This window comes from Symphalangus syndactylus, chromosome 11 (genome assembly GCF_028878055.3).
Source record: "Symphalangus syndactylus isolate Jambi chromosome 11, NHGRI_mSymSyn1-v2.1_pri, whole genome shotgun sequence".
Lineage (NCBI taxonomy): Eukaryota > Metazoa > Chordata > Mammalia > Primates > Hylobatidae > Symphalangus > Symphalangus syndactylus.
The window spans coordinates 22305615-22327299 of NC_072433.2; the positions used below are offsets into that span (position 1 = coordinate 22305615).

General features: G+C 49.5%; 1 protein-coding gene across 2 annotated transcripts in view; it reads right to left on the reverse strand.

Moving 5' to 3' along the window:
• The window catches only part of ZFHX3 (zinc finger homeobox 3), a 316950-nt gene that overhangs the window by 161176 nt on the left and 134089 nt on the right, over positions 1–21685 (reverse strand). For both annotated transcript variants that reach the window (XM_055233177.2, XM_055233175.2), the window contains exons 2-3: positions 14012–16779; positions 7070–7566 (exon numbers count right to left, since the gene is read on the reverse strand). In XM_055233177.2, the coding sequence (XP_055089152.1) occupies positions 7070–7566; positions 14012–16730 (3216 nt within the window). In that variant the 5' untranslated portion in view covers positions 16731–16779. The remainder of the gene's footprint in view (positions 1–7069; positions 7567–14011; positions 16780–21685) is intronic.

The following is a 21685-nucleotide window of genomic DNA, read 5'->3' on the forward strand; positions in this document are numbered from 1 at the left end:
CGGGTGTGCTAGTGGGCACCTGTAATTCCAGCTACTCAGGAGGGTGAGGCATGAGAATCACTTGAAGCCGGGAGGCGGAGGTTGCAGTGAGCTGAGATCACGCCACTGCACTCCAGCCTGGGTGACAGAGTGAGACCCAGTCTCAAAAAAAACAGAAAACAAAAACAAAAAACTGCATGACAAAAAAATATTCCCCCATCTATCCACATTAGAACAACGAAAAGGGACTTATATTAGAACAATGTTGTCAATCTGACAATGAAAACAGAAAAACAACAACACGGTGTCGGTCACTGTGTGGGAGTCTGGCCATCACTTAATGGGGAAGGATGACATGGCCACCTGCTTTCTGAAAGGCCACTGGGAAGTTCTGCATCTACTGGCATTAGGTCCTAGGACCCAACAACCCCACTTCATGGTGTGTGTAGAGAATCATGCTCCTAGCTCATTATCTGCAGTATCCAAACCCTGCACATAACCTCAAGGTACATCAAAAAGGGACTAGTTAATAAAGGAAATGCTATGTCGCCATTAAAAAGAGTGATTGTATCTACATGTACTGACCTAAAATGATTTTCATAAAAAGTATCTATATATACCGACCTAAAAGTATCTGTATCTACTGACATAAAAGATTTTCCTGAATAAAACAAACTGACACTTTGGGAGGCCGAGGTGGGTGGATCGTGCTTGAGCCCAGGGGTTCAAGACCAGCCTAGGCAAAATGTCGAAATCCCGTCTCTACGAAGAATACAAAAAATTAGCTGGGTGTGGTGGTGTGCACCTGTGGTCCCAGCAACTTGGGAGGCTGAGGTGGGAGAATCGCTTGAGCCTGGGAGGCAGATGTTGCACCCAGCCGAGATCACGCCACTGCACTCCCACGTGAGCGACAGAATGAGACCCTGTCTCAAAAAACAAAACAAAACAAAAGTGAAACCACAGCATGTGTCTATAAAGATTTTTAAAAACAGTATGTGTGTGTGTACAGATACATATGCACCTACATTTTCATCTACAGAAGCACAGAAAAGAGCACAAAATATCAACTACATGTAATAGTGGGTTTGCCTCTGGACAGTGAAGTCAGAAAGTAGACAAAAGACAATAAAAAATCATTGGAAAATACTTAAAGATGTAAAAAAGGTCTCAGGTATTACACAACGTCATTCCAATTTTGTAAAATTGGACGTTACATGCAAAAAAAAAATCCATCACATGGTAGGATTAACCAGATATTTACTTTCTTTTTTATTCCTGGATTTTTCCAATTCTTTTTTTACAGTGAACATGCACTACTCATATTACTTTAACTGTAAAAAAATAGGGAATCCACATTTTATTACTCGCTTACACTTGAGGTAAACATGGAATGCTAACCTTGTAAGAAATAATTAAGAATACAATACTATTCTAAAAGGGTCTGGTCAGTTCTTTACTATTCACAAAAAGGACTCAGAAAAGAGAGAGAGGAAAAAAAACACTAAAAGCATTTAGAAAAAAGAATAAAAGTGCTATGGTTAATGGTTGCAAAACTGGTTTTTCAACAGGTGGTTTTTAAGTACTAAACTTTTTTTTTTTCAACAGGCACATCTAATAAGATTTCAGTTCCATTATGTGGTGTCTAAAGAGTGGAGTGAAAAGATATCACTGACCTGATCTTCTTGACATGACAGTGTGTAAAATGCTCTAACCAGAGTGACCCACACAAAGCTTGTACCTAAAGCCATCGGCTGAGAGTGTGAAATACAACCTACTGGAGGAATGTGGATGAAGATAGGTGGGAAGCTTCTGGAAGGAAGAAAAAACAAGGGACCTCCCAGCAAGGTACCCAGCTTTCATGCCGCACACCACTGGTGAACCATGAGCCATACGTTCCCACAGCAGTGATAGATGAACTTGGTCCTAGCACAAGCCCTGCCCCCCAAAATATTTGGTCTTTCCATCTCCTGGAGTCCTCTTGAAGTTAACTGGTGGCCATAAGAGCTGTCAGAGTCAGCCCAGGCTCTCAGTGAGGACCCATCAGGCCCATGTGCAGCCTCCCAGCCCAGCTGCAGAGACCCATGTCCCACCAGCACCGACCATCAAGCCATGGAAATGAACCTCAGGCCTCCTGCTGCTCCAGGAGAAGGAGGGCACGTAGGTGAAATCTGCTAAAATTCACCAAAACATCTGGCCTTGCACACCTTCTAAATCACCTGCAGGAAAACATTCCTTTCCTTTCATTTTTTGGTTGAAGGCACCACTTGGAGAGAAGGTGGCAGAAGTATGTACTTAAAAAAAAAAAAAAACAGTCAAATAATGAGAAAACAAGGTTTGAGGAAACTGGCTCCAGAATCCCGATGCAAACCATATGACACTTTCACCGGAGCTTCAAACACACAGCCAAGCTGGGAAGGCAGGACGGGAGGGAGGAAGGGGACAGTCCCCAAAGGATGTACGTTTTTTGCTCTCAGTGCAAGACAAAAGCCTCCAGGCACCACCTACGTATGTAAAATGTGCAGCTATCTTCCTAAGATCCCCACTTCCCCCCAGCACACCCACAGAGGAGCACCAAGAATGCAGATTTCAAACCAGATCATTGTCTGACTTCGCCTACAGTTTCTGATATGCCCATCTACCATATGATGACTTTATGGCCCTGCTGGGAGTGTGAGTCCCAATGAGTTTCTTATGCATCAGGCAAAGAGCTGAGAAGATGGGTTCTAAAGCAATGCAAAGTCTGATGGAAGTTTTCTTACGTTCTTCCGTACTGCACAATCCTCCTAGAATGGCATGAGCAGACATCCTCTATGTGGAGAATCTGGCCATGTGCATGAATCAATACCACACTCTGCCTCCTACCTCAGGCCAAGCAGAGTTGGCTTGGACACTGGCTTCTCCTCTCCTGTGAGCCCCGTTGGCCCACGGCAGCTCACATGTGGCCCAGACCCAACACCGTGGTAGACAACCCTGTTTGTACAGTATTTAAGATTGATAGGTAACCTTCAGTCTTGGTCCAACCAAAGGAACCCCAGCTGGAAATTGTTTTGAGTAACAGATTCTGATGGGGTCTTAATCTATCTGCTAAAGTTGACAGATTTCCATTCCAATGACTCTCAGGTGAAGAAAAACATCAAACTGAAAAACAGATTCTGGGAGATGGCGGGAGTGTGCACTGATTTCCAACTGCCCTTTCTGTGCCCCGCCCCCTCTGGGCAGAAAGCAGCACACATTTCAGAGAGCTCACCATGGACGTCACTTGGCTGGGAATGCAAGATAAACGCGGAAGAGCTCTTGCCAGCTCTGAACCCACACGCCTTGGACGCAGGCTCTACACTAGCCGTGGGAGAGGGCAGAGGGCAAGCATGTACCAGGGACAGCCGCTCTCCTAGTTCTGAGGATCAAGGGCACCCACATCTCTACAGGTGGAGAAGATTGAGAGTGGGGCCAGGGTGTAGTCCTCTGAGAAAGGAGTGATACATTTACATGTGAAAGCAGAAGGATGAGGAATTAAGGACCCCGGAGCTCAGTCCCAGTTGAGAGAGAAGTGCCTTTTGCATTTTTCCATTCTGGCTCAGATGGGACACTAAGGACAGAAAGAGCCCAGTTCCCAAGCTTCAGTGGAGCCTCTGGGCTTCTTGCTATGTCAGCCAATCACAGGGGTCCCAAGATGGTAAGTGTTAGGACGTGGACATGTGAGCATTAGGGGCTGGGCCAGAGCCAGCCACTGTTTCAGCCCAAAAGATCCCAAGGATTTCAATCAGGAGCACTCCGCAGAAGTAACGTGGGGCCCAGAGACAAGGTAAGGGGGCTTCCCTTGGATGCCTCGGGCCCTGCAGCCTTCCCCTACTCCACTCTACTTCCAGGAGGTGCAGAAGAAAAACAGGTTGAACCTCATCCCGATTTATAAATTAGTATCACACAAAAATCAAAACTACACCATTCCAGGCAACAAAGACAACACCATCAGGTTTTGTAGAATAGCAAAACCCTCTCTCATTTCTGGATTAAAAATTATCTCACGCTTTCAGAAAGTTCACTCTTATAGCAACCTACGCGCTAGCATGCGTGACAGCCAGGGCAGTGACTCCGGCCCAGGGTGAGGTCAGACGACAAACCGAAAGCCACGCCACTGCTTGAATCTCCTGAGAATGCAGCTCTGTCTCCTCCAACATGAAAAAGGAACAGGAGGAAAATAAAAGCCTCGGATGAAATAGAGGGCTGGGAGGGCCACCGGGAAGCCACATACATCACCGCCACTTCACTAGGTGCTGTGGAGAGGAGCTTTGGAGAGCCGCCCTGGCTGATCATGAATAATCTGCCAGGGAACCGGGACAGGGTGGGGTGGGGAAGGGGTGAGTAAGGAGGGTTGTGTGTGAGAAGCCCGGTCAGCTCCCCGGGTCAGCTGCATCTGGAGCGGTTTCTCTAGCAGACAGTAAAGAACTCGATTACATCCAGTTAACTGTGCTCTAAACTGATTATGCATGTGCCGGGCTAATGGATTACATTAGCAAGAGGAAAAATAACATGCAATCAATCTCCATTTACTACAGGCCACACCAGGGCCTAGAGAAAAAGTGACTCTCAAACCACCTCCAATCCCCACCCCAAATCCGCGGAATGACGAAACCTTGAGAGGGAGCCCCCCTTAGTGGCAAGAGAAGTTTGATCTTAGTCGTACTGAGGGACCAAAGGGCTGAGGGCGAGCACTGGAATGATAATCCCAGTGGTGTCACCCAGGAGTGAGCGGGAGAGCTCCCCGCCCCTGTGGCGGAGCCCCGGCAGGCACATGGCCATTCATTACCCAAGGACTAATGAGACTAGACTAATGACCTTTGGCTCCTGATGGAGGCAATTCTGCCCTGAACCTCAGGGGCTGGTCACCCCGGGGATGTGCCGGCCAGATGCACCATTTCAGGATCTCTCCTTCAGGTGCTGGGTCCACGTTCTACCCTACATCCCAACACTCAGGACCCTTCTACCCACGCCATCTTTTTGAGCAACAGTTTCCTGTACCTTAAAAAAAGAAATAAGAAAAAAGTCTCAGGATGACAGGCCAGCAGTGCAGAAACACGCAAATAAACCGCGTCTCTTCCATCCACACCTCACCCTGACTCTCTGGGTGTGATCTGTGGACACGGTTTGGGGACCAAAACAGGATGTTCTCAGCAAATCCTCCAAGTTCCAGGCCTGTAAGAAGCAAAGTCAAGTGCCTGATAGACTCTTATTCAAGACTCCAGCCGCACGGAGGATGCAGCGTGAGAGTTAATCGCCACCGTGTGCATTTTAGAATCTAAACGGCAATTTTTTCCTTGGATGCAAGAGGCCAGCTTCGTGCCACCTCTAAACGACCTTCATCAAAGTCGCATGCAACCTTCAATGGCCACGCCGAGTCCTTTGTACAAATTTTACTCAGTTGGGTCCTTTGGAAATTCTTTTTTCCATTGGTTTTTCCATCAGGTTTTCTTGACCACGTCTGCACCATCCTGTGGCCAGTTCAGACCTCCAATTTAAACTGACTGCAAAGGGCTTTTTTCTTTTAATGGTGGCACAAAACTAAGCCAGTCCAGCAAGGTTCTTGCTCATTTGAGATAAGGGGATTGGCTGCGTGGTGTCCAGACCTTCCTCACTGCACCACAGCTGAGTCCACAGTCAGTTCCAGAACATTCTAACCCCTCTACCTCATTCCTGCTTTCTCCTCCTTTCCCTAAAGTGCTTTCTTAAGCACTACATTACGCAGGCCTCCGCACACCCTGAGAAGGAACAACTATAAAATGAAGTACAATTATCAATCCCGGCAGAGGCCGACATGGGGAAAGGACTAGAAGTCTTCCTTATGTGGAATCTCCGTTTAAAATCACGCTGAGTAGAGCAGGGACTCAACTAGCTCAGGGCCAGCAGAAACCAAACACTCGTGGGCCCAAAGACGTGAGAAACAGTGTGAAAGGCAGGAGGAGAGGCTGATAATGGGAGTGAGGAAAATGAAGAGAGCGAGGGAGTGGAAGGTGTGTGGGATCAGGCCGGGGAGATTTATGGCGATTTGTACCTGATTGTTCATACTAAAGCCATTATGGGATGATTAGAGAAAAAGGTGAGGCTTTAAGTCCAGTGAAAATCAATAGAGACGTCTGGAGCAATTCTGCCGGGCAAGTGAAAGGACTATTTACAGTATCCAGAGCACCTCCTCCTCGGTTACCGTCTATGGAGTAGAGGGAAGGGCTGGGGGGAAAGTGGAGGGTGCAGGGAGAGAAAGAATAAATGGACAGGAAAGAGGGAAGAGGAGAAGAGACAGAGGAAGAGTGGGAGGATGGGAGAAGCCCAGGAAGAAGAAGAAAAAGTATAAGGAAGTGAAAGAGGACACAGAACCCAGGAAGCAACGGGGGGGGGGGAGAAAAAAAAAAAAACAAAGGAGGCCCCTTATGGACCCCATTTTCCCCCATAGCATTTAGCACCTTCTGGCCTGCTACAAAATTTATTCATCGTTTCTCACCCATCTCCTGCTAAAAGAATGGAAGCTCTATGAGGGCAGGGATTTTTTTCTTTTTTTTTTTTTTGTCAGTTTCATGTACTGATGTGAACAAATGCCCAGAACAGTACCTGTCATTGAGAAGGTACCCAGTGCACATATGTTGGGATGATGGATGGATGAAAGAAGGAAGGGAGGAACAAAACACCCCAGGAGCATCCGGGAAAGGAGAAATAGAAAAAAAAAAAAAAGGGAATAAAGAGATGGAAAAGGAGAACAGAAAGCCTAAAGGGGAGAGGGAAACCACAGGAGCAGAGGATGCAAAAGAGCTCATGTAAGAAAGAAAAGAACCACCCCTAGAGGCGCTGTCAACAAAACCTGCCCCAAAATTGGGCACCCAGAAAGAGAACCTTCAGCTACTCAAGCTACTCACTGAACCTGTCACGTTTCCAGCTGGTGACAAAGTGGACACCACCGACTCTCCTCTCAACTCCAGGTTCCCAACCAACAGCCAACCAGGCCATGCCAGAGACGTCCGACTCCTCCCCAGTGCTCCCTAACTCCCCGGTGCACAACCTCCTCCTTTCAGAAAGAGCGCCTGAGCCATAAGGAGCTGGGTCTTACCTTGTACAACTTCAGGCTGGCCTCGTGCCTGGAGTTGACCGTGTGCAGCCGCAGCTTCTCCAGGCTGTTGGTGTAGTAGTCACAGGCGTTGCACTTGAGGTGCACAGGGTTGCCGATGGCCACACACTTGAGTCTCCACTCATTGGCCTTGCCGCCCTCCTTGATGTGGGCCACCAGCTGGTACTTCTGCACATGCTTGTCTGTCTTGCAGTGCAGCTGGAAGTTGGCCTTGAGCTGGGTGTTGTAGCGGCAGAGCTTGCACTGGTACGAGTCCCCCATCACCGCCTTCCACTCGTCCTCCGACAGGCTGCGCTCCACGTTCATGTGCAGGCCCAGCATGTCCAGGTTGTCCGTCGTGAACTTGTTGCAGACGGCGCACTGGAAGAGCTTCAGTGACGGGTCGTTGGTCTGGATGAAGCTCTCGCCCAGGTTCATCAGCTCCTCTGATACCAGCTGCCCGCCCCCGAGCCGCATGTCTAGGGGAATCTCACCGCCCACTGTGGGGAAGGAGAGAAAGAGTCAGACACCAGGTTCATGGTCATGGCCACAGCTGAGGCACCCCCCAGCCCTCCGCCACCCTCAACTGGGGTCCAAAAGGAAAAGAGGACATTTCAAGTGTTGCAAAGAGCTACTGGCTGGAAAACAAGCAAACAAACAAACACAGTCAACCTGATGTGTTTCAATCTTTCCTGTGGACATTCTGAGATTTCTGGCAGGTTTTGTATTTTCTTTCTTTAGGAAAAGAACACCTAGAAAAGTTAGGAGCCATAGCCTCTTTAATATTTCCTTTTCTTTTTTTTTCCCCCGAGATGGAGTCTTGCTCTGTTGCCCAGGCTAGAGTGCAGTGGCACAATCTCGGCTCACGGCAACCTCTGACTCCCGGGTTCAAGCGATTCTCCTGCCTCAGCCTCCCAAGTAGCTGGGATTACAGGCACCCACCACCACGGCCAGCTAATTTTTGTCTTTTTTAGTAGAGACAGAGTTTCACCATGTTGGCCAGGCTGGTCTTGAACTCCTGACCTCAGTTGATCCACCTGCCTCGGCCTCCCAAAGTGCTGGAATGACAGGTGTGAGCCACCGCGCCCAGCCACCTCTTTAATATTTCAATTCATCCCTTCTCTAAGATCCAAGAAAAGATAGAAATATGTATCATTCACTGGATATAACAGAATCTCAAACTGCAGACCTTCCAAAATTGGAAATGAGTTACAGCTGCAATCTTAACGTACCAAGCCTTCATGGGGAACCAGAATTGGGCCCAGAATGTATCTGAGGTGGCAATGACCAACATGACATTCCGCCACCTTGAGAACAATCTATGGCTGCATCATCTGGTGCAGCAGTCACTGGCTACATGTGACTAATAAATACCTGAAATATGGGTAGTGCAACTACGGAACTGAATTTTCAATGTTATTTAAATTTAGGAAGCTACACTCACCAGTGGCGCCTCGGTTGGACAGTGCATCTCTAAAGCAAAGATCTGGGGAGTGGGGCTGGACGTGGTGTCTCACACCCCTAATCCAAGCACTTTAGGAGGCCAAGGCAGGCAGATCACTTGAGCCTAGGAGTTCGAGACCCGTCTGGGCAACATGGTGTACAAAATATACAACAGAAACTAGCCAGGCATGGTGGCGCGTGCCTGTAGTTCCAGTACTCAGGGACTGAGATGGGAGGATGGCTTGAGCCTGGGAGGCAGAGGCTGCAGTGAGCTGAGACCATGCCACTCAGCTCCAGCCCTGGTGACAGAGCAGGACCCTGTCTCAAAAACAACAAAACAAAACAAAAAAAACTTGGAGAGTGATCCCTCTACTTCTCACTGCTGCCCTCTGGTCAATATCCCTCCCGTCAGTCAATGCTGCCAACCCTCCCATGTCTTCCCAGTAGGGCCACCTGTTCTCTTTCCTGAGCCTCTGCCCTGGGTGACATGCGGGGCTACCCTAGGACCTATCGCCTTCCCTTTGTCACTCAGTTACCTACCTACAGAGATGCACCATAGCTAGGATCCCCATCAGGGCGCCACCTCCCTAGGACAGGGGTCCAGACTTATCTTCGCTGGCCCTCTATAGAGTGCTCAGACGCCCAAATGTTTGCTGTGCCAGACAAGAGTGAAAAAAGGGTGGGACTGTTTCATTCAGGAAGTGGACCGAGACAGGCAGTGAGACACGAGGCTCAGCTCCATGTCTCCACGAAAGAGCCGGAGAAGATCTCTTCCTCCCTCTCCCATGCTGGTCTTTTTCAGTCCATCACTGCCCTGCATAAGCCGGGTACAGGCTCACATTTGCTATGGTAAATTAATACTGCAAGGGCCTATTTCTACCAGGAGAATGGCTTAAAAAGAGCAGCCTTCCCTCCAGTTCCTAGAAGTGTATGGTCAAGCAGAGGGCTGGGTACTGGCGTCTAGTTTCTCTTTCCTAAACACACGTACACTTGAGCTATTAGGTCTGCCCCACTCCCCAACTGATATTTAAACTTGACCTTTTATGTGTGGTTGGGCTGAGGTTATTTTATTTTTTATAACTGATTAGAATCCAAGTCAGTGGCTCATCAGAGAAAATTTTTTTTCTTTTTTATGATTTTCTTATTGACGCTACACAAGTCACCTCGAGTGACAAGATCAGTACAGGCTCTGCTAAGCAGACCAGCAGCTGTGTTTGAAGCTCACGGACAGTCTAGCAAGCCACAGAAATCTTTTGCACATGCATTCCAGAAGGCTTAGGAAGCTTTTGGCTTGTTGTCTGTCTTCCCATCTCCCCTGGTGAGAGGAACCATAACTATGACATTCTTTTTAGGACAAGAAAGAAAAACAGAAAGAAAAAAAAAAAAAAAGCCTAAAAGCTCCATCCCTTAACGGGGACGAAGGCCAGGCAACATCCACGAAACATACTCAGTGTTCAGTCAAAGCAGAAACTGCCCGGAGGGTAAGACAAGGAGCAAACATATATTTGTTTCTGATGCCAACCACCTGAAGCATCAAATCGTCTCCACTTTTTAGATTTAACCCCAGCACATCAATATTGCTCTAAAGAGAAATTCAGCTGTCGCTTGCTGATGCCTGAGTGAAAATGAGAAGTACTTGGAATAAGCAGAGGAACTAAGTCTCAGTTTCCACGTTAAGCTCTTTTTTTTCCAAGAGACAAGGTCTCATTCTGTTGCCCAGGCTGGAGTGGTTCACTGCAGTCTGGACCACCAAGGCTCAAGTGAACCACCTGCCTCAGCCTCCCAAGTAGCTGGGACTACAGGTGCACCCCACTACATCTGGCTGATCTTAAAACAAAAATGTTTTGTCGAGATGTTGCCCAGACTGGTCTCAAACTCCCAGGTTCAAGTGATCCTTGGACTCCCACAGTGCTGGGATTATAGGCATGAGCCACCATGCCTGGCCAGCATTCTAGGCTCTTAAAATGAAATGCAAAGGATAGAAGCAGCAGAGTGCTGAAAAGAGTGAGGATGACAGGCAAGTGAAAACTCCCTCCGAGAACTATGCCTCAGAGAAACAAGACCAGGGCTTAGAATCCTACAAATCCGCTAATTCAGCTGCCACAAAGTGGGGGACTCTCACCCAATTCACCAACAGGAGCAGGGCCCCTATAAATAAGAAACTGGGGCTGGGCATAGTGGCTCACACCTGTAATCCCAGCACTTTGGGAGGCCAAGGTGGGCGGATCACCTGAGGTCAGGAGTTCAAGACCAGCCTGGCCAATGTGGTGAAATCCTGTCTCTACTGAAAATACAAAAATTAGCTAGGCGTGGTGGTGCATGCCTGTAATCCCAGCTACTCGGAAGGCAGAGGCAGAAGAATTGCTTGAACCCGGGAGGCAGGAGCTGCAGTGAGCCGAGATCATGCTATTGCACTCCAGCCTGGGCGAGAAGAGTGAAACTCCATCTCAAAAAAAAAGAAATGAAAAAAAGAACTTAGCAGGTCTTTAGCCTTGAGCCACACTGGATGCATGCTTGGAGCAGGTCCCCATCTCTGGGTATGCACCTAACTCTAACACTGGAACTGACACCTTGACACGTGAGCCCACCCATCAGCACACCCTCAGGAAGGCACATGGATTCAAAGGCACACTCTGGAATCAAAGGAAGACGAAGGGAGCTGTTAAACCTTGTGCAGGTGTCCAGGGGCTGGCTGGCTACTTGGGAAACACACAACCACCCCCACAAGCAACCCCTTTCTTGGTGCCATGCTAAACTTCAGAGTCCAAAGGAAGGTTTGGGAGGATGTTCACAAGGCCTCAAATCTAATGCACTGTCTAGAAAGAGCAGCAGATCCGACTGTACTAGGCAAAGGAGCCCCAACCCTCCCTTTCCTCAAAGGCCTCTGAAAAGAAGCAACCCCAGAATCAGTGTCTGTTTGATGATATTAAAGACGGCTCTGCCAAGGGAAGTATGCAAACAATCACCTTGTAAAGAGGAGTGTATTTTACAAAAACTTTTTTCTCCCTGCAGAACTCAGTCACGTCTAATAACACCTACAACCATCTTATAAATGGACTATGGAAAAAAAAATCAGTAGAGCCACAGCTAGAACTGAAAGTTATGGCTGTTTTTATTTGCGTAAGTTGGTTTCTCCTACTGAGGTCATACAACTCAAATTCCAAGTCTTTTGGACACTTCCTATGGCCCCCACACCCACTCGAGCTTCTGGCATAAAGGATTTGTGGCTCTTACACCTTCTTAGCAGTTCTCGTGAACCAAGGAAGGCACAGGTTTCCAGGGACTCCCCTCGGCCAACAAGTAGTGACACTGGAAATTCAAGAGCCCTTTGTGACTGAGCTGGATAAATCCTTTGGGAGGAAGAGGTCTAGTCTAAGAAATACGGTGTGGCCCTTCCATGTGTGTCTACAACGCAGGGCTTCATTCTTCTGCTCCTTCTGAATCTGCCGCAATGCCCAGGACAGTGCATGATGCCCCAAAGAGTCACAGACACTTGGTGTGAAAGCAAAATATTTCTCTACTTCTCAATACAAGCCTTAGTTACCTGTTCTTAAGGTAATCAAAAAGCCTCACTTTAGGCTGGGCATGGTGGCTCACGCCTGTAATCCCAGCACTTTGGGAGGCCAAGGTGGGTGGATCACCTGAGGTCAAGAGTTTGAGACCAGCCTGGCCAAGATGGTGAAGCCCCATCTCTACTAAAAATACAAAATTAGCCAGGCATGGTGGCAGGTGCCTGTAATCCCAGCTACTTGGGAGGCTCTGGCAGGAGAATCGCTTGAACACAGGAGGTGGAGGTTGCAGTGAGCCGAGATGGTGCCATTGCACACCAGCCTGGGTGATAGAGTGAGACTCTGTCTCAAAAAAAAAAAAAAAACCTTTGCTTTGACCCAACATGAACCTACTCATGTTGTCTTCATTCCACCTCCATTATGTTTGATTTGCTCCAAGATCTACCTCCCAAGATTCTATGACTCCTTCTAATTCCTACTGGCTTAAAGAAAACCTTACAGTACTCACTCCCATCCCCTGGCGTGCATGGTTCACCCTGGTGACAAATAAGACGACCGGTGCTTGTGCATCCACAATTAGCCAGTTGGTTTCAAATACCTTCAAATCATTTGGTAATAAAGGATCAACGGGCAAATATTTCAAAACGGAAAACAAGATTAAAGTGCTAAGGATTAAAAACTGAATACATAGCAAGAAAAACCAATGGAACGCTTTGAAATATAACTCATCGGCAACAATCAGCACTAAAACGCCACACAAATAAGCACTTGCCAACTGGTGAGGCCTGGCCCTGCAGTCATCTAAGCCATCCCGGAAAAAAAGTCCTCACTGACACTCTGTTGCCAAGAACAACCTATTCCCATGTCAATAATAGCATATTGCTTAATTCAGGCCATTGTCACTGGTCCCACGAAGTCCATTAGCAGGGTCAGGGGATGGGACGCAGGCAGGATCCTGTTTGAAGCATACGGGGTGGAGGCACGAGGGGCCCAACTATCAGAAGGTTCTCATGAAACCCATTTGTAGATTGTCTTGGCGGCAGCAGCTACCCTCAAAGTGGCTGTGGTTCGTTCTATGTAAAAACTCAAAGTTTTCAGCACCCAAATCCTAAACTCTTGGTCCTATTCTAGATATGGTAAGTCAATTGGTAAGACTGGGAGCCTGGACAGAGCCAAATCAGCTTCTCTAAAGCAGAGGTCATTCTTCCTGGCAACGAAGGCTCTGCTAACCAGGATCGAACTGCAATTAAAAGTTAACTTTCCTCGATGGACAATTTTTACAACTTACTCATTTTTCATCTCTCACACCCCTCACAACAGTGCCACTGGGGCAATTTAATCCCCAATTAATTTCCAACTATTCCAATCACCAAGTACTCATCAAAAATAAGCAAGAAAAAAAATCACATCTCTTTCATCGAGGTCCTCATAAATATACAGAGAACTTTGAGAAGTCTATCTGGATGGTTCCCAGCTCGGCACAGAATCAGCCTTTGGTTATCTGAATAATGTACACTATGGTTCCGAATTCCTATTACTGAGATGATTGTCTCTATTTAAATCATTGAGATAACTGTCCCTAGTCCTCTTATTGAGATGGTTGCCTCAGCTACAGTTTCCTGTAAGTTTCAGTAAATATTTGCTGAAACCCCAAAGTTTTGGGTGATTATAGTGATTTTTCAAATTGAAAAAAGAGACAGAGAAAGAGAGAATAGGAACAGAAAACTAGAGGAAACACTCACATTTTAATCCTGGCCCCATGTAGCCAGAGTACAAGCATATCTCTTTTGAATGCGTAAATTCTTCCATATGTACACACAGAGTTCAAGGGATTCTTGAGAATAAATACTTGATTGTAAGACACTCCAGTTTACACAAAAACCACGTGAGAAGACCAGAGTCAACTGAATCCACAGGACTATCTCACCCTATTCACCATTCTCCCTGGTTAAATTCCTATCATGAAAACAGACAAACACGTAGTCATCCTCACCTAGAGCAGGTGTCATGGCGGCCATGGGCCCGGTGGGATCCAGCTGGAATCCGCTCATCATGAACTGGGCGTCCGAGGCAGCACTGTCCATCTTCAGGTTGGGCAGGTTCATGTTCTGGGCCAGGTAGTATTGGTAGAGCTCGGCCTCGGCGGGCGAGGGCAGGCTGCCGAGGCCCAGGTGGCGGTTGTGTTGGATCTGGGTCATGTTCTGTTGCAGTAACATCATGTTATGCATGTGCTTCTCACTGGTCATGTGAATGCGGAGGTTCCTGGCCACGTTGGTCTCATAATCACACACCTCGCACCGCCAGGTGGGTTTGGTTTTTGGTTTGGTGGGCGAGGGGGCCCCGCAGGAGCTACTGATATTGGCTGCCGCCGCCGCCGCAGCTGCCGCCGCCGCCGCCACCCCGGCAGTGTGGCTGAAGACCTGCTCCCCCCCTCCGTTCTGCAGGTTCTGCATGTTGTTGAGATGCTTGTCGGACTGCATATGAATACTGAGGTTGCCTTTGGTAGTTGTGGAGTAGTTACACACCTCGCAGCGGAAAGGCTTGTAACCACACGTGTAGCTCTCGCCTCGTGCCAGCCGGGGGTGGGGCTGCCCGCTTTTGCAGTAGACACAGGAGCCCCCCGGCTCTGGGTGCTTCTCCTTCATGTGTGCCTCCAGGGTCTGCTGGTACTTATAGTGCCAGTTGCACTTGGGGCACTTGAGTGTCTTACACGAGTTACGAGAATGCATCATGGTCATGTGGCCGCCCAGCGAGCGGGAGGAGCCCAGGACCGTGTCGCATTTGGGGCACTCCACACCACTCCCCGAGGGGCACTCCCCAACCCCAAGCTCGCAGAGGGAGCCAGCGTGCTGGTGATGGGAAACGAAGCCCCCATCATCGCCCTCTGTGCTTTCATTTGGTTCTGGTGCTGTGGCATTGTCTTTATTGGCACTTTCGTCAGCGAAGTCCAGCCTCCTGCCGCCCTCTGCCACATTGGCCCTGACGCCCTCACTGTTAAAGCTTAAACGATTCCTCCTGTTCGCACCATCAAAGACAACAAAGGAAGAAGCAGAATTAGAACTAGTAGAAGCTGTGCCCCTCGACAGGGTCTGGAGCACGTTAGGCATTAAGGGGGAGTTAGAAATGCTTTGGTTTGAGAGAGCAAGGTCCTTTTTGCTGCTACTACCTGCTGCGGCCCCAGGCTCCTCGTGGGGCCTGTCCTCCAGTTCCTCATCCAACTCGCTTGGAAAGAGTCCTTTGCAACCCTCGTCTTCCTCCTCCTCTTCTTCCTCCTCCTCCTCTTCCTCCTCCTCCTCCGCCTCTTCCTCCTCCTCTTCCTCCTCCGCCTCCTCTTCGGCCGGCTCTACCTTCTCAGAGAAGCAATCCCCGTCACCCACTTCCTGCTTCTCTCCTTCTGCCGCCCCAGAGTCCTTGCCCTCTGAGGATTTGGTAGGACTGGAAGCCAGAGGCCCCAGGGGGACTGAGGTAATGGGGGTCTTCAGGACCGAGCTGGTGAGCCCGCCAAGGTTCAACAGGGTGCTGGGGGTCAAGAGACCAGCCTGGGGTTGCTCGGGGCCAGCGGCAGAGCCGGCTGGGAGAGCTTCCTCCCCTTCCATTCGAATGCCACTAAATTTACCATAAAAACTGTGTCCGGGGCCTATGAGGTTAGCTGTGGAAACTAAAGGGTGTTGAAAGTTTTTGTTTTTTGGTTCCAGAAAACTTACAAGCGGTTCCTTGTCTTTGCCGATCCCTTGGATGATAGCGGAGATGTTCTTATTGCTAAGAATTTTCCGCTCGTCTTCACTCAGGGTCATTCGATGGTCATGCACCGCGTGGGTCACAAACGAACGGACGTACCCGAAGGAGAGTTTGCACAAGAAACACATCAGGATGGGCTTCCTCTTGCCGTAGAGCACAAAGCCATCGAATTTGGACAGGTCCACATTGTTGGGAACATCTTTGGATACGCAGGAGCTTTTGGCAGAACCGTCGCTGTTCAGGTAATCCTTGTTGCTTTTGTGTCGCACGTCGAACACGCGGAAGCTGTGCAGGACGGGGCTGAGCCCCGCCAGGGCTGAGGTATTCGGGAAAGCCTGGTCTGGGCCCTCAAACCATTTCCCGAAGGATGAGGCTATGTGGAAAGTGTTGATGATCTGCGGGTACACGGGTGCAGCACACGAAGGGTCCCCTTGCTTGCCCCCTGCGCCAGGGAGAGAGTTCAGGAAAAGCGAGGGGAGAGGCCCACTGCCACTGCCACTCCCACAGGCGCCCCCGCCCTGGGTCAGCTGGCTCAGGCTCTCCACAATGTACGCGGAGCCGTCCGGCTGGTAGACGATCTCCCCAGCCAGGTTCTCCACGTCACTCTCCTCGTCCCCCTCCTCACCGGTGTCGCTGGCGCTCTCCTCTCTCAGGGGTGGTGGGGGGCGCGCGCTGGGGCAGTGGTGCTCCATGTAGGTCTGGAGGCTGGCAAAGGAGGCCGAACATTCGTTGCAGGTGACCTCCTTGCTGGCGGGCTCGGCGGGGGGCCCGGCCGACGCGGTGCTCTCCGCGAGGCGCTCATTGAAGGGGGCCCTCAGGCTGTCCAAGGGCCCGTGGCTCTCGCCTGTGGACTGTTCCATGCTACTGGGTTTGTCAGGGAGGTGGGTGCTGTTGAGTTCAGTCCATTGCTGGTGCTGAGGGATACCGCACCCATTGTCCTTCCCCGAGACGACGGGCGAGTCACAGCCTTCCATGGTAAGGCCTGCGTGGAGCTTTCATTGCACCCAGTACGGAGGATCGGACCTGAAGGGCGGAGGCAAGGGGGGAGGAGGGAGAGAGGGGAAAGAGAGAGAGAAAGGAAAGAGGTTAGGAGGGCCGAGGCTGAGGTCCCACCGCACGGAGCGCTCTAAGAGGCTTCTGTCCACAACACCCACAACACAGAGACACAGGGCGGAGGGCGGGCCTGGGGACACTGCCCCACACGGTCCAGCACACAGGGGTGGCGTGGCCGGGTCAACAGCCTGAGCGAGGGATATGGGGAAAGAAGGCCAGGAGCAGCCCTCTTCGGCTTCGAATTGTCACCGCTCTGCCCCTGAAGACTAGCGGGAATTTCCATTCTTTGCCAGCACAGCTTCGACGGGCCACACTGGAGAACGGACGTGTCATCTCTCCAGCCCCCTACGAGGTCACAGCCACAGCCCTACCACTTATGGACAGCTCACACGAAGTCAGCCCCGGCTCCCTGCACTGTCTGTGGGTCAGGGGAACACAGGGGAGGGCTGAGAAGAGGGAGGTTCAATGTCCCTGGAAAAAGGATGGTAAAGTGGGATATGCTCATGGATTTAGAAAAGTTGCTGCCGTCACTTTTACTGACCATGGTTCTAGTTTGAGAAGTTCAAAGAAGGCAGGTGAGGACCCTGAGGTTCACAGGGCAGGCGTGCAGGACTAGACGTACTCCGCAAAGTCCTCTCCAGATCTGGGAGGCATCAATCCCATTTTACAAGCAGTAAAACAGAGGGGCTTGAATCTAAAAACTGGCTCAGTGCTAATTTGACCACCATGAAACAGAAGAGAAGATGGGTCCCCAGATTCCTGTCTCCTCCACCCATACCAGTCAAGCTCCCTGGCTGTGACTCAGCTGACTTCAGACTAAAACTACACAGGTGCAAAACGTGAGCTTGGTATTTCCAGCAGGAATGGACCAGACTCTGGATCTGCCAACTCCCCCTCCAGCAGCTTCTATCTGGCCCTGGCTGGAGGGAGTGCGTTCCCCACGTGCCTGGTGGTTTTTGCTATCAAGGATCTGAGCAGCAAGCCGAGACGGCAGCTGGGCTCGGCAAGCCCCAGCTCCACACCTGCCTCTTAGTTATTAGTCGCTACCCAACCAGCTGTCGTTCAGCCCTGGGGCTTTTCCATTTCCGACTCCAAAGTGCCACTGAGCTGAATGTGCCCTCTGAGACCTCATGTCCCTGGGGAGGGAGGCATCGGATCATGGCCACTCTGCTCCTGCGGTAATATCATCGCAGGGGCGATTATTCCGTCTGGCCCTGCTCCTACAGGCAGCTCAGCACCTCGCAGAGCCCTGATCCTTCGCCTGTAGGTCCCCAGCCACCATTCCCCTGCTGCTCCTCCCGGAGAACATGTGGCTGCTTCTCCACCCACCATCTCATTCATACTTGGCCCGTGAAGGTTTCGGCCAGGTTTGATCTCACTTCCCTTCCCGACGGCCCCTATCTTCTCAATCTTTTTTTCATTTCTTGATTATTGACTGCACAATGAGCCAACAGCTCCCCCTCGGGAAAAATTGGGGAAGGCAGGTTTACCAGAAGTCTCAGGGAGAAATAACTTTTTGGAAGACTAAAGCTATGCTGTGTCTAATACACACGTGCAAACACACACCCCTATCTCTTCGTTTATAACTTCAGATTTTGCAACCACAAAGTTCCATGAGCCTTAGAAAGGACATACTGATTTAAAACAGAGACAACTACAGTAAACCAAACCAAACCACACAGCAAACGCAATGGGACTTCCTCGCAAGGCTGAGTCGGGATACAGGTGAGACTGCAGGGCGGCTCTTCTTAGGGATGCTTCTGATTGGCTGGATGACATCTGATTGACAGCTTGGGCCAAAAAGGTTGGTAGGCCTGAAGGGGCGGGAGGGTTAACAGCCCGATTGTAAAATCAATGTCATAAATGCTTGGTAAGTTACAGGAACATGCGGGAAGCGGGGGGGCACGACTGATAAAGGAGAACAGCTTTGATGCTGCACCAGGGACTTGTTTATCGACAGCAAAGCCAATCTCCTCTTCAGCCTGGGCTGGGCCAGAGAAACCTGCAAGCGTTTACCAATTAATTGGTGGGCTTCTCTTGCTCTGTTCTCCTCTTATTCCTCTTCCACAAACTATCCAGCCAAGTGGCTGGGACTTTTAAAAACTCCCTTACTTTGTTTTCCACTCCAAAGCAGAAGGTATCAGGGAAGAATGACACTGTACCCACCTACGATGGTGGCTGGTGACCCTGTGGTGGTGACACTAGAGCCCACCCATTCACGGGGAGCAACAGCCATGAGGACACGGGTCGGAGAGGAGGAACCCACTGCAGGACCCAAGCTACCTCCTCTGGGCCTCCTTCCCATGCGCACCAGCTGCGACAAGCAGGCCCGTTTGCAGCCTTGCCAAACAAAGCGTGGTCTGTGGACTTGAAGCATTATCCCCTCCGGGGAGCTTAAGAGACATGCACTCTCTCCTCCTGCCCCATCAGAATCTGCATTTTCACACCATCCTCAGGGACCATGCATTAAACTTAAGACACTCTCTGCTTCACTCCATCTTCACCAATATAGGTACCAAGCACAGCTCTTCTGTCCTTGGTACCTGTACTGCTAGGTAACCAGGGAAGGTCAGTCTTAGACTCCCTGTGGTCCCTGGGAGGTGCAGGGATGGAGATGGAGAAGAGGGGGACGCGCGCACAGAGGTAAAGAAGTCTCTCCAACCCGCCACGTCCTGCGGCTCAAGGGTCTCGGGGCATCTACCACTCCCCCCCCAACAGCCAGCTGTCTCTCTCTCTCGCTCTGTTTATCAGCCAGTCAATAAGAAAAAGGTAGTTCTTACTTAAGGAGGCAGAAGTCAACTCGGCAGGTCGATCAGCACTCTGTCTGTAAACATGGTTTCCCGTAAAATCAATGATCTTCAGTTACAGAGGGCAGCCTGGGAACCCAGTGGGTCCCCGCACTTTTCCAAGCAGCCCCGCCAGCCCGACACGCACACCTCTCTTCAGGCTCCCCCCAGGTTCTGTGCCCCTTCCCAGTACTTCCCTAGTGCCAGGGCCAGCTCATACAGGTTCACAGCCCTCCTCCCTTCCTGCAGCCCGCTTCTCTGCTGGTGGCACCCGGAACTCCCTCTAAAAAATGTCCAGGTATTCTACTCACAACCCCCAATGTTGCACTCAACATATGGGCTTCAAGAATTCAGTTAGATTTTAATAGAGCACATCTCTCCGGTGAGAAAGTTAAAGGGAAGATAAAGGAATGACCTAGCTTGCTCACTGTCTGCTTAGCACTTAAATCTGCCATCTGAAAGGTAATCTTGTACAGAAGAATTCCAGCACCTTCATCAAGTATCCCCCAACTCCTTCTCATCTTCCAAGCTCCCTTGGAACCACCTGTAAAGCCCACTGCATCTTTGCAAATGTCAATCTTTACTTTTCAAAGATTGTTTAAGAGGATAAAACTGTACCCTGTTACCCTGTAACTCCCTATTAATCAAAACGTTCTTCTCCCTCTTTAAAAACATGTGCGTACGACAGTTTTATCCTGTTCCCTTAAGGAGGCAGAACTGGGTAAAATGCAACAGTTTCAGGGAAGCTGGGGTGGGAGGGGTGCAGTTATGATGAAGGGGAGGGGGCTCCTGCTGTTGCTCCAGCTCCCGGAGAATTAAACATGAACAGTCGCACCGTGTAATTTTAAATTGTTAATTAGCACAGGGTTAATTAGGCAGTCCTTTCACAAGAGGCTGTCTGGTAGGAAACCAAGAAGGGAAACAAAGGGGAAGCGAGGAAAAACAAAGAGAGAATAGAGGCAGTGAGAAACTGCTGCCTCCAAGAATATCCCATGCGGGATCACTCAAGAGACATCAGCCAGCAGGCAAGGATGCCTGATTCCCTGGGTGATCCCCTGCTCTGCTGGAGGGAGAAACAGTGAATACCGCCTTCCTACAGGCGACCAGGCAGCATACATCGAAGGCCTCAAAAGTGCACATCCCTTCCCCTTGACTTGACAATTCCCCGTTCTAGGAACTCATCCTAAGGAAAGAACCCAAGCAATGCATAGAGATTTAAGTTTATTCATGAAAAACATTTATAACAGGAAAAAAGAGGAAAAATTTGGGCAAAAACAAAGACCCTAAATAAATTACAGTGCACAGAGCTCCATATGTTGTTATAAAGACGCTTTCTTTAAAGAAACTATTTATAAGCATGGGAAAATGATCATACAGATGCTGAATGAACAAAGCACATATAGGTATTATGTAGAGGAAAACAGGAGAGACTTATATTACAATTTTTACAACTGTGAATTCTAGGGAATGAGGTTATAGGTGACTTCATTTCCTCCTTTGCGCCTTTATTTCCCAAAGCTCTTTAAAATTAAAACCATCACTGAGACAGTAGGATTGCTGAAGCCCAGGAGTTCAAGGCTGCAGTGAGCTACGATCAGGCCACTGCACTCCAGCCTGGGTGACAAAATGAGACTTAGTCTATTTAAAAAAAAAAAAAAAAAGGAAAAAAATTGAAAACCATCATAAAAGAAGTCATCACTTAATGAGTTAGGTGTTATGTTAAGACCCACGGGTACAGCATCACTTTGATCCTCATACCCACACTTGGAGATAGATACTACTTTTATCCCCATTTTAGAAATGGGAAAACTGAGGTGGCCCAGTTATGCAACCTAACTGACAAACCAGAGAGTATGGGTGTGGAGTCTATGCTTTCAGGCAGTTTTCCTTTGTCACCCAGGCTGGAGTGCAGTGGCGCGATCTCAGCTCACTGCAACCTCTGCCTCCTGGGCTCAAGGGATTCTCCTGCCTCAGCCTCCTGAGTAGCTGGGACTACAGGTGACCACCACCACGTCTGGCTAACTTTTTTTTTTGTAGTGTTAGTAGAGATGGGGCTTCACCATGTTGCCCAGGCTGGTCTCAAACTCCTG